General features: G+C 38.6%; 1 protein-coding gene across 1 annotated transcript in view; it reads right to left on the bottom strand.

Moving 5' to 3' along the window:
- Nucleotides 1-12,539, bottom strand: part of TTN (titin) — a 256,966-nt gene that overhangs the window by 58,373 nt on the left and 186,054 nt on the right. Inside the window, exons 201-218 of the mRNA XM_061379384.1 lie at nt 12,194-12,493; nt 11,789-12,106; nt 11,403-11,699; nt 10,997-11,296; nt 10,001-10,315; nt 9,751-9,899; nt 7,528-7,678; nt 7,155-7,436; nt 6,771-7,073; nt 6,382-6,684; nt 5,983-6,264; nt 5,225-5,524; nt 4,822-5,124; nt 4,412-4,720; nt 4,049-4,330; nt 3,519-3,818; nt 3,077-3,370; nt 18-2,984 (exon numbers count right to left, since the gene is read on the bottom strand). Of these exons, the coding sequence (XP_061235368.1) occupies nt 18-2,984; nt 3,077-3,370; nt 3,519-3,818; nt 4,049-4,330; nt 4,412-4,720; nt 4,822-5,124; nt 5,225-5,524; nt 5,983-6,264; nt 6,382-6,684; nt 6,771-7,073; nt 7,155-7,436; nt 7,528-7,678; nt 9,751-9,899; nt 10,001-10,315; nt 10,997-11,296; nt 11,403-11,699; nt 11,789-12,106; nt 12,194-12,493 (7,755 nt within the window). The remainder of the gene's footprint in view (nt 1-17; nt 2,985-3,076; nt 3,371-3,518; nt 3,819-4,048; nt 4,331-4,411; nt 4,721-4,821; nt 5,125-5,224; nt 5,525-5,982; nt 6,265-6,381; nt 6,685-6,770; nt 7,074-7,154; nt 7,437-7,527; nt 7,679-9,750; nt 9,900-10,000; nt 10,316-10,996; nt 11,297-11,402; nt 11,700-11,788; nt 12,107-12,193; nt 12,494-12,539) is intronic.

The following is a 12,539-nucleotide window of genomic DNA, read 5'->3' as shown; positions in this document are numbered from 1 at the left end:
ATACAATAGCATGATACCTATTGGGTCTTTTGCTACTACAGGTCTTGATGGCAAGCTTGGTTCTCCAAGTCCAACTTCATTTTCGGCACTGACACGGAATTGATATTCATGACCAGGGATGAGATTAGTAACCTTCTTGCGTCTCTCTGGGATTGCAGTCTTAGTAACAGGAACCCATCTCAGTGATCGTTTCTCTTTCTTCTCTAAAATGTATCCTGTAATTGATTTGCCACCATCATATTCTGGTGGATTCCAAACTACAGTCATCTCTTCTTTGCTAACTCTTGTGACGTCTGGAGGGTCAGGGCGTCCAGGTCTATCATATTTTGTTTTTGCAATAATTGGGTGTGTTTCTGTTGGTGGACCAGTGCCCATTTTATTCTCTGCACGAACTCTAAATATATATTCATTACCTTCAATAAGCCGTGTCACATTCGCATAGTTTGTTAAAACAGAGGAAGAGTACGTAGACCAAACCATACGCTTGCTTTCACATTTTTCCAGGATGTAGTTCTGTATTTCACAACCACCATCATCTTCTGGAGGGTCCCAAGTAACAGTACATCTATCACTTGAAATGTCAGTGACTTTCAAGTTTCTTACAGGACCTGGTTTATCCAAGACAATAACAGTAGCATATGCTACGAAACTACCAGCTGTGTTAGTTGCAGTGATCACGTATTTCCCACCATCACTACGCCTTGATTTTGTGAGAACAAATTTAGATGTGTCAGAAGTTGTTTCAATGCTGACTCTTGGAGATCTAGTCAGATCTGTGGCATCTTTGTCTTTTGTCCATACAACTTCAGGCTGTGGTTTTCCTCTGACTCCAGCCTCAATTCTAATTGTGTCACCTGCTTTTACAGTTAGCACACCGCTTAACTTTAAGTCTAGAACTGGTTTCTGAAGATCTTCTTTCACAACAACTTCACCTGTTTTTACCCAGTTACTTTCACCTGCCTCGTTCTTGGTTTGAACTCTGAATTCGTAAATCTTATTTTCAATACATTTATCTACCATGTAGTGTGTTTCCTTAATGCTACCTTTGTGAACCCTTTCCCATTCATCTGAATCTTTCAGTTTTCTCTCAACATGATAACTTAAATTGGGACTTCCACCATCATAATCTGGCCTTCTCCATTTCAGATATACAAATGTCTTTCCTTTCTCTGCAATGTGAAGATTTTCTGGCTCTCCAGGCTTGTCAATAGGATTGATGGCAAGGATAGGAGTCTTGGTCTCAATGCAAGGACCTGGACCTATTTTGTTTTCTGCACAAACCCTGAAGAAGTATTCACGGTTCTCTATCAGGTTTGCCTTTATTAATCGTTTAGTGATATCAGAGGAGACAATTGACCACCCCCTCTGGTTTGGTTGACGGCACTCTACTATGTAATTTGTAATTTCAGAGCCACCATTATCCACTGGACTCTCCCAAGCAATCATACAAGAATCTTTTGTGACATAGCTTATTTTCAGGTTCTGACATGGCCCAGGTCTGTCAAGTACATTAACAACAGCAAAAGCTTGAGCATGTCCACAGCTGTTCTTAGCTGCTATTATATATTTGCCATGATCAGATCTTTTGGCTTCTTTCACCTGTAGTTCAACATTAGGTAGATCTTGGAGTATTTCAACACGTTTTTCTTGGACTAATATTTTGCCATCTTTAGACCAAGTTATGTCAGGATCTGGCCTGCCTTTTACTTTACCAGTAATCCGGATTGTTTGGCCTACTCGGACAGTAATTATATCTCGACAGGTCACATCTAGGCTTACTTCTGGAGGAGAAAGAATATCCTTTGCAAGTACAGTTTCTGCCAGTTCTCTTGGTTCTCCCTCTCCCACAATGTTGACAGCTTTTATTCGGAATTTATATTCATTTCCTTCTATTAACCCAGGTACTCTGAAAGCACACTGTCTAATGAGTTCATCTTTATTGATCCTATTCCACTGAGTAGTTCCAGTTTTCTGACATTCCACAATGTATCCCAGGATCGGGCTGCCACCATCTTTGAGGGGCTTTGTCCACACAAGATCAGCTGTTTCTTTGGTTTTGTCTTTTAGTTTCGGATTAATAGGTGGTCCAGGAGGAGAGATAGGACGTGAGGCTTTTATTGGATCAGAGCTTGGAGATGGTTTGCTTAAGCCCACCATGTTTTCTGCAAAAACTCTGAATTCATATGTGTTGCCTTCAAAAAGACCAGTGACTCTGTATTTCATATCAAGTATTGGTGCCTTATTGACACGCACCCATTTACCAGATGCTTCCCGCCGTTCAAGTATATAACCAGTTATTGGAGTTCCACCATCAGATTTTGGTAGGGTCCAAGATACTGTTGCAGCATTTTCTGTAATATCATAAACAGTTGGTTTACCAGGTGGGGATGGTGGATCAAACATATGTTTAGCAACTGTTGGTTCTGAATCAAGGGGTGCACCAATGCCTATCTTATTTTCTGCCCGGACACGGAAAATATATTCACAGCCTTTCTGCAGTCGTGGAATCTTAATTTTTGTGTGACTTGTTCCAGAGCTAACCACTCCCCAGGTTTCTTTCTTTGATTGACGCTTCTCAACAATATAATTTATTATAGGACTCCCACCATCATCTTTAGGAGGGCGCCAAGAAATAACCATATGTTCTGGTGTTATTTCAAGAATATTAACAGGACCAGTTGGTGGGCCAGGAACATCCAAAACTGTAAGATGTAGAGCAACAGTTTTGCTGCCAGCTGCATTAGATACTGTGAGTAGATACTCTCCTGTATCTTTCCTTATGCAGTCTTTGATGGTAAGTACAGTCGAATAATTGTCAGTCTCAATCTTGTATCTGCCATCTGGTTTAATTTCAGTGCCATCAGTAGCCCATTTTGCAGTGGGAACTGGCACACCTCTCATAATCGCAGGAAGTCTTACTGTGGTGCCAGCTTTAACAACAAGACCTTCAATTAATTTCACATCTAGGTCCACAGATGGAGGTACTGAAATTGGAGAAAAATAGAAATTACCTTTTCAGGGGAAATGCTTAAAGAGAAAAATAATCAGTGAAACAACATGCAAAACTAAAAATTACCCAGTTTTTCTTGACACTCTATTGGTATAGTTGTATCTGGAAGGCTAAGACCAACAATATTCTGAGCTTTCACACGGAATTTGTATATTTTTCCTTTTTGTAGGCCTGTAACAACACAGTCTAGCATAGGGACTGTCTGGAACTTTGTCCACTCATCTGCACCATCTTCTTGATATTCCACCAAATATCCAGTTATCTCAGCACCACCATCACGATCTGGTTTATTCCAAACAAGGGAAACTTCAGTCTTGTCAACATCTACATGATGCAGATTCTTTGGTGGCCCTGGAGGATCTTTTAAATGGCAAAAGAAGAAATGGTTACTACGATGGCTAATCTATGGTAGCAGTGTGCTACATTCACATTAGTACCAACAAGATAATCTCAAAAATTACCAAGAACAATATGAACAAAACGAATCATATAACTGAAGAACACTTACGCAGTGGATCTATAGCTTTAATAGGCTTGAGCGTTTCCACATATGGACCTCTACCATACTGATTCTCAGCTGCAACTCGGAAGACATACTGAGTGCCTTCCATCAGATATTTAGCCAAGTGACTACGTTTCTTGGAGGATGATGAGATGGCTACCCACTGTGCAGAAGCTACATCTTTTCTTTCCACCACATAGTTGGTAATGACAGAGCCACCATCATCTTCTGGTTCCATCCATGTGAGATAGCAAGAATCGCTTCTAACTTCACTGACTTGCAGATTTCTGGGTGGACCAGGCTTATCTAATATTGACAAAAATCGAACTCATTATTTATTTGATAATCAAAATATTTTTTTACAAAACTTAGTAAATGTCAAGATAAATTAATATAGATCATGCAATTTTTAGTCCTTTTTCTACTGTGTATTTTTATAACTCAGTTTATTGATATTTTCCAGAAATCAATTTATTTCTTCATGCCTAATTATAGAATGAAAACATGCATTATAAAAGGAATATCAAAAAGATTACCTAAGACCACAACTTTTACTGAAACAGTCTTTGAACCAGCTGGATTTTCAACTGTCAAGGAGTAAATTCCACCATCTTCATGGACAGTGTTACGAATTTCAAGCTTACTGCCAACTCCTGTAACCTCAATATCAGCTTTGGGTGAGACCTCATGATCTTCTTTCTTCCATGTGACTTTTGGGAATGGAACACCTTTAATAACAGCACTAAGTCTCAGGGTATCTCCAGCTTTTACATGCTGTTCTCGGGCCATGTTAGCATCAAGTATCAGCTCAGGAGGTTCTGGAATCAAAATGATGTGGTTTTAGAAAATGAAGAAAAAATCTCTTCTTAGGTAAACTTATCTGAATTTATTAAACTCACCAAGTCTGTCCTTTACTTCTACTGGATCAGGAACATAGGCTGGTTCAGATTCACCTGCTGCATTGACTGCCTTGACCCTGAATTTATAGGTCAAACCCTCAGTAAGGCCAGTGACTTTGTATTTTGTTTCAGGACAAGAATCTGCTGTAAGATTAGCCTTTTTCCATTCTTCATCTCCAACCTTCTGATATTCAACAAGGTAGCCAATTATCTTGCCATTACCATCATGACGAGGTGGTTGCCAAGATAAATCAACTGAATTTTTAGTTTTATCTACTGCTTCCGGATTTATGGGTGGACTTGGTTTTGCTGTTACAAAAAAGAAAAAAAAATAAGGAAAATAAATAAAATTATTTTCTAGCTGAAGAGTGCATTAAAATTTCAATGAGAAATTATGTGTAATACTTTACCGATTGGATCTCTAGCAAAAATTGGTTTTGATGGTGGACTAGGATCACCAACACCAATTTCATTTTCTGCTGAAACACGGAATTCATACTGACAGCCTTCAAGGAGGTCAGGTACTTTGAACTGAGTACCAGGGAAAATTGGGTCTTTGGTAACTCTGACCCATCTTGGAGCCATTGTTTCCTTCTTTTCTACAATATAGTTTGTTATTGGCTTGCCTCCATCATATGGTTTATTCCAAACCACTACTGCAGAGTCTTTGGTAACATCCTTAATGATTGGTTGCTCAGGTGCATCAGGAACACCTGGAGAAAAAAAAAAAAAAAAGGACAAAAATAGTTTATGAGCTCTAAAAAAAGAGTAAAGATTAAAGTATCAAAGTAAGATTGCAAATGAATAACATACGGAAACGGTCCTTGGCTTTCATCTCATCAGAGATGAGAGGATCACTTATGCCATAAAGATTTTCAGCATAAATTCGAATTTGATATTCTCTTCCTTCAAGCAGCTTCGGAATTTTGCATGTGGTCTTTACTGTGGCTGATGTAACTGGCATCCACAAGTCTCTGTGTGTATCCTTCTTCTCAATAATGTAATTTGTAATTTCACTGCCTCCATCATCTAAGGGAGGTTTCCAGGAAACTATCATGTGATCTTTATGAACTTCATCGAATATAACTGGGCCTACTGGAGGTGATGGGCGATCTGTTTAAGAAAAAAATAAAGCATAACCATGCTATATATGAACTTCACATAATACATAGATTAAACAGTGTTGATACAGTAAATATACTATGGAAGTATAAACATGGCATCACAGTTTTAATAAGGAATCAACACCTCAAAACTATTCCTCTTTAATATGTGTTTGAATTACTGGACTTAATTCCTTAATGCTTATAAAGTATTTGGTGATTCACATTTTCTACAGTGTTGACATTCTCTAAATGCTTGTAAAGACATTAAACTGTTCATGCTGAATAACTTAATCCAGAGTTAACTATGTACTCTAAATTAATAAATAGTATTTCAGTATAAATGAGAATGTAGTAAATAATATTATTGCAATAAAAACACATTTTAATATTCACATTTTATATAGTTCAATGAATTCTAATCACTACTACAAATCACAGACAATACCGTTGTTCAGTAAAACCTACCGACAACATTAACTTGACAAAATCCTTTTCTTGATCCTGTGCTGTTTTCCACAGTAACACAATATTTGCCTGAGTCTTCACGGACAGACTTTACTATCCCCAGGCAAAGAGTTGTTGGAGTTGTCTTGATCTTTGTACGGTCATCTTCTTTTACAACAATATCATCCTTTAGCCAAGTAACCTTTGGTGTGGGCTTGCCTGAATAACGTCCAGTCAGGCTGAAAGCTTCACCAACCCTAACAATAAGCTTGTCTCTGAAGTCAAGGTCAAGTGATGGAGGAGCTGAAAGATGATATTAAAGACACAATGACCACAGATGTCAGCAATCTAAGTAAGAAAAAGTAAGGAATCAGTAAATCTAATCACTGTTTTAAAAAGAAATGTGACAATGATACATACCAATTTCATCCTTGCAGGTGATTGGTTTTGTGCAAAATGATGGTTTGCCTTGCCCCACAATATTGCAAGCACTCACACGATACTCATAGGTGTCACCTTCTTTCAAGCCTTCTACAGTGTATTTCCTATCAAGCATTTTCTCCTTTGTAACTTTGTGGAATTTCTCTTTTCCAATGAGACGGCTCTCTAGAACATACATGGTGATTTCTGAGCCTCCATCGTATTTTGGAGGATTCCAAGTTAATGTAACAGAGTTCTTGGTAACTGCTTTTACTTCCAGGTCTTCTGGACGGTCAGGAACAGCTGTGGACAACAGGAAAATACAGTAAATACATTTTTCTGCATATTCATTTCATATGACAGTAATCCAAATCTGAAAATATACTTACTTATAGGAGATCTAATAACAATTTCTTTGGTAGTCTCTGTGAATGGACCCATGCCAATTATATTCTCAGCTGCAATTCGGAAAAAGTAAGCTTTCCCTTCAATGAGTCCCTGAACAGTAGCATTTTGTCTTGTAACTGTGTAGCTTACTGGAGTCCAAGCTCTATGGTCAGATTCACGTTTTTCAATTATATAGTTGGTAATAGGAGAACCACCATCATCTTCTGGAGTAAACCATGTCAATTTGCAAGAGTCATTGGTCAGGTTCTCAGTAAGGAATGGCATTCCAACTGGGCCTGGCACATCTGAAAGCAAAGAAGTATTTAAGCACAGGTGCTGAACGTCATGAAATTTTACTTGTTCATAAGGATGAAGTTGCTATTTACCTAGTACATCAACAATAATAGTCTTCTTCCGCTCACCACCGGCATTTTTAGCAAGTAAAGTGTATAGACCCTGATGGCTCCTCTTGCAGTTCTTGATAACCAAAGAAGAACTAATAGCTGTCTCTTCAATTTTGGCTTCTTCTGGTAAAGCTTGGTCATCCCTACTCCAAGTCACTGTTGGAGTTGGTTTTCCAGAGACATACGCTATGATTCGAATTACTCCTCCAGCATGAACAACAATTCTGTCCCTGACACTTGCATCCAAATTAATATCAGGAGCCACTGTGGGAGGTGAACAAAAAAAAATTTTATGATTTTTTTTCCCCCACTTTCGCTTAGAGGTACTGAAAATGTAAATGTAAATGATAAATACCAATTCTGTCCTTCATTTCGATAATGTCTGTAACTTCTCCAGGCTCTCCAATGCCAGCAGCATTCACTGCTCTAACTCTAAATTTGTAAAAACATCCTTCTTTTAATCCTGCCACAACGAACTTTGTTCCTCTAATTTCTTTATCTTTTACCTGGAAAAAAATATTATACCATCAGCTAACATCAAGGTATCATCAATTTCTTTGTGATGTTTGAAGTGAATTTTAGACCAGAAGTTGTTTCAGATTTACAAGCACAAGACAGTCTTAAGCATATGTGGATCTAGCTCACATACAGTTCTTCAGAATCTGTGTACAGAAATGCAGGACATAGGCATGCAAGCTAATTTGAAGATCCACCTTCCTAATAATTCTAACAGACAATGATGTTATAACACTTTTAATAGTCCATGGATTCAGAATAATTACATGTATTTTGGACAAATAAACTTATGTAGATGGCAGTGGAAAAAAAATCAAAAAAAGCTTTGATCCTTTTAAACCCAATATGAAGCCTGTTTACCTGGAAATAGTGCAGCAAATTTAGGTATTACTTAAGATGCACCCAAATGTTTATGGAAATACAAAAATAGCTAAGTTACGAATCAGTTAAATTTTAAGTAATGCAGAAAAATCAAAAAGGAGGGGGGTTTTTCTGGAGGGGCTGGTGGGGAATGTGAAGCTGAAGGGCAGCCTTGGATGCAGTGACCATACAGTCTGAGATTCTTAGGGTGGCAAGGAGGGTGCACAGTAAGATGAACTTCAGGAGAATGGACTTTGGCCTCTTTAGGGTTCTGCTTGGTGGACTTCCATGGGATAAAACCCTGGAGGGAAGAGAAGCCCAGGAAAGCTGCACAATATTCAAGGATCACATCCTCCAAGCTCAGGTGGGCTTGAGAGGTGGACCAGCATAAACCTCATTAAGTTCAACAAGGCCAAGTGCAAGGTCCTATACCTGGGTTGGAGCAACTCCAAGCACAACTGCAGGGTGGGTGGAGGATAGATTGAAAGCAACCCTCAGGAGGATTTGGGGGTGTTGACTGATGAGGTCTGTATGAGCCAGCAGCGTGTGTTTGGCAGCCCAGAAAGCCAACTGTAGGCTGGGCTGCATGAAAAGGAGTATGGCCAGCAGGTCAAGGGAGAGGATTCTCCCCCTTTACTCTGCTCTGGTGAGACCCCCACCTGCAGTACCATGTTCAGCTCTGGGGCCCCCAACACAAGGGGATGCGGACCTTCTCAAACAAGTTCAGAGGAGGACAATGAAGATGATCAGAGGGCTGGAGCACCTCTCCTATGAAGGCAGGCTGAAAGTTGGGCTTGTTTAGCCTGGAGAAGAGAAGGCTCCAAGGAGACCTTAAAACAGCCATACAATACCTAAAGGATTCCTACAAGAAATCTGAAGAGGGACATTTTACAAGGTCATGTAGAGACAGGACAAGGGATAATGCCTTTAAACTGAAAGAGGGTAGATTTAGATTAGACATTAAGAAAAAATTCTTTATTATGAGGGTGGTAAGGCACTGGAACAGGTTGCCCAGAGAAGCTGGTAAAACTGGTTGTGTTTAAGGCCAAGTTGGGGTTTTGAGCTACCTGGTCTAGTGGAAGATGTCTCTGTCTGTGGCAGGGGGATTGGAACTAGATAATCTTTAATGTCTCTTCTAACACAGATCATTCTGTGATTCCATGATTATTAAAAAAATAAAAAAAAATCTGTAGTACATTATTGAAAAAATATTTCAGTAATGAACTATTAAAAAAAAACCACAACAGTTCCTGGTAGGGGAGTTGTCACTAGATGATCTTTAAGGTCCCTTCTAACCCAACCATTATATGATTCTACATTCTCTGAAAATATAGGGACATAGTAATTGCAAATGATTTGGTACAGTCTGATACCAGTGAGACTTACTTTTGTGTCAGTTCTCACTTAGTCTTGTCTTCTGTTCTTCTACCACGATTACCTACATATGTTCTCACATCTTTACACAGAAATGTAATTTTTTTTTTTTTTTTTTTTGCAATTTGGGAAACTGCAAAATGAACTTGATGTTGTGGAGGGGGAATTACTGATTTTTAAACAAATGAAGATAATTATGGTGCAAAAATATGAAATTTTAAAAAATAACTTGCATAGTGAAAATATGTAAAAATACATTTTTGAGAGGTTTATTTTGATAGGCACACAGAGAAAATAAATGCAGATACCACAACATTCTTCTACTTACCCGTTCCCATTCTTCCTTTCCTTCCTCTTTATACTCCACAATGTAGCCTGTGACCCTGGAACCACCATCCTTTAGTGGTGGAGACCATTCCAAATCCACAGAAGACTTTGTCCAATCAGTAACTTTTGGAATAGGAGGGCCAGGCGGGGCTGAAAAATATCATCATACATCATCATTACAGCATAACAATATGTTCTATGCTCTTATCTGAATATTTTCACATTCAAAAATAGGAATCTAGTATACTTACCAATAGGATCTCTAGCAACTGCTGGATCAGATGGCATGCTTGGTGGACCAACACCAGCTGCATTGATAGCTGAAACACGGAACTGATATTCTGAGCCTTCAATAAGACCTGTAACTTTGTATGAAACTCCTAGTGTCATAGGTTTGATAGGATCACGATTAACCCTGGTCCATCTCTTTCCACTAGTCTCTTTGCGTTCCAACCAGTAACCAGTAATAGGAGAGCCACCATCGTGTTCTGGTTCTTCCCAGTTTACAGTCATTGAGTCACGTGTTATACTGCTAACTGTTGGCTTGTCACAAGGTCCAGGAACAGCTGGGTGAAAAAAATGACATACAGCTTGTAAAAAAACACTAAAGAAACATAGAGATAGCTAGAATGCAAAGAAGAGCTATGCACTCACATGGTCACAGTTGCATTAGGTAGTTACCTATCTGCATGAGACACTGGCCCTCTCACCTTCCTGTTCAGGTACATATACTTCTGTGAAACGTAAAATATCTTCCCTTCAAATTACAACTGTAAAAACCTTGTTTATTTTGCCTTACTGGATCTATCTAATTTCACTGCCCAGCCTAACCTTGGATGTTTTAAGAATGATTTGCTAGTGAAAGCCTAGTATTTTTCCTACATCAGAGCTATTCTGCCTAATTTATCTTTCAAAATTGAAGTCAGATAATTGACCTTTCCTGATCTATCATGTCAAAAATGTCTCAAACAAAACAGAATGACCTGAATCTTATCAGATAAATCCTTTTTCATACATTAAAACCTTAAAAAAGCTTTAGATTGCATTTTAATATATAACACTGAGGGAAAAAAGTGGTTTTAAGCACTCCATGTGCCTTTAAGAACTAACTACTGATGCTAAAACTCTTCAAGCTAGTCTAGGAAACCTATTTACATGAAGACAGTAGTGGTGGTTTTTAACAGATGCTGTACACATACCAGCATACTAAAACAACTGACATAATTTGGAAGTGTATTTGTACTTACTGAAAAGGTTTCGTGCTGTTTCTGGTTCACTATCCAAAGGTTCTCCAATACCATATTTGTTTTGTGCCATAATGCGGAACACATATTCATGGCCTTCCATCAACTTGGGAACAGTGAATAAGCATTCCTTAGGCTCATTAGTAACAGGTACCCATGTCTTCCTATTTGCTTCTTTTTTCTCTATAACATAGTTTGTAATCTTAGAACCACCATCATCTAATGGAGGAAGCCATGATATTGTCATTTTATCAGCCAAAATTGATTCAAATTTAATAGGTCCCACTGGAGGTCCAGGACGGCCTAAAAGACACAATTTATAAAGAAGAATTAATTAAAATGCTATTAAAATTAAGTAACACATGAATGGTATAAATTGATGCAATGCATATGAGTTCTTGATACCTACCCAGAACGTTTAGTCTCATCTCCTTTGAAGCAGTTCCCAGATTATTTACAGCTGTTATAGTATATAAGCCTGTATCATTCCTGCGAGACTGTTGAATTAATAAAGTGCAGCTATCTTCACCAACAATCTTGTTGACATGTTGATCATATGTCACTGGTGTTTTGTCATCTGGTTTCTTTGGAGAAGCTTTTAGCCATGTTAATGTGGGGAAGGGTACACCCTTTATCTTGGCTACAATGTTGACATCTGTTCCTTCTTCAACTTCCATGAATTCTTTGAGTTCAACAGATGGTGGGCCTACAGAAAATATTGAAAAAATTAAGATACAAAAATACTTTTTAATTTTAAAATGGAATTTGTATCTGTTGGTATCAGTTAGTACTTACAAGTCTGGTCTTTGACAACAAGTGGGCCAACAGTGGCTGAAGGCCTACTAGGACCTGCTATATTTACAGCTTTGACTCTGAATTCATATTCTCCACCTTCGACAAGATCCTCAACAGTAAATTTTGTTTCTTCCACGTCACGTCTGTTGCATTGCTTCCAAGTCTCCTTCACTTCTCCCGTACGATCCCAGCGGAGACATTCAACATTATAATGTGTAACAGGAGCCCCACCATCATTCTTTGGTGGTTTCCATGTCAAACTCACTGTGTTCTTGGTTACAAGGCCAATCTTTAGTTTAATAGGTGGATCAGGAGGATCTTCACAAACAAAACAAAAACGTGAATAAATCCACCATACAGTGCCATCTGACTTTAAAGAATTTGTTTGACTTTGATTTTACTCACGGATTGGATCCCTGGCTGTGGTCCGTTGAATGGTTTCTGCAGGAGGGCCAACACCAAAACGGTTTTCTGCACGCACCCGGAAGAAATACTCTTGGCCAGATATGAGATCAGGTACAACAAAGGAAGTGCTTCCACAGTTTGCATTGACTTTAGTCCAGGCCTTCCCATCAATAGTTCTTTTCTCTATAACATAGCCTCTGATTCTATCCCCACCATCATCATCTGGCATCTTCCATGAAAGTTTACAACTACCTCTTGTGATATCACTTACTTTTAGGTCTTTTGGTGGACCTGGGACATCTGTTAAGACAAAAGCACAACAATTTTATGTAAGTACATAGAAAAA

Source organism: Neopsephotus bourkii, unplaced genomic scaffold (assembly GCF_033783945.1).
Source record: "Neopsephotus bourkii isolate Nb327-2 ecotype Australia unplaced genomic scaffold, CSIRO-AGI_Nbou_v1 NB_196, whole genome shotgun sequence".
Lineage (NCBI taxonomy): Eukaryota > Metazoa > Chordata > Aves > Psittaciformes > Psittacidae > Neopsephotus > Neopsephotus bourkii.
Note: the sequence above shows the minus strand (reverse complement) of the source record. Positions and strands in the feature narration are given on the sequence as shown.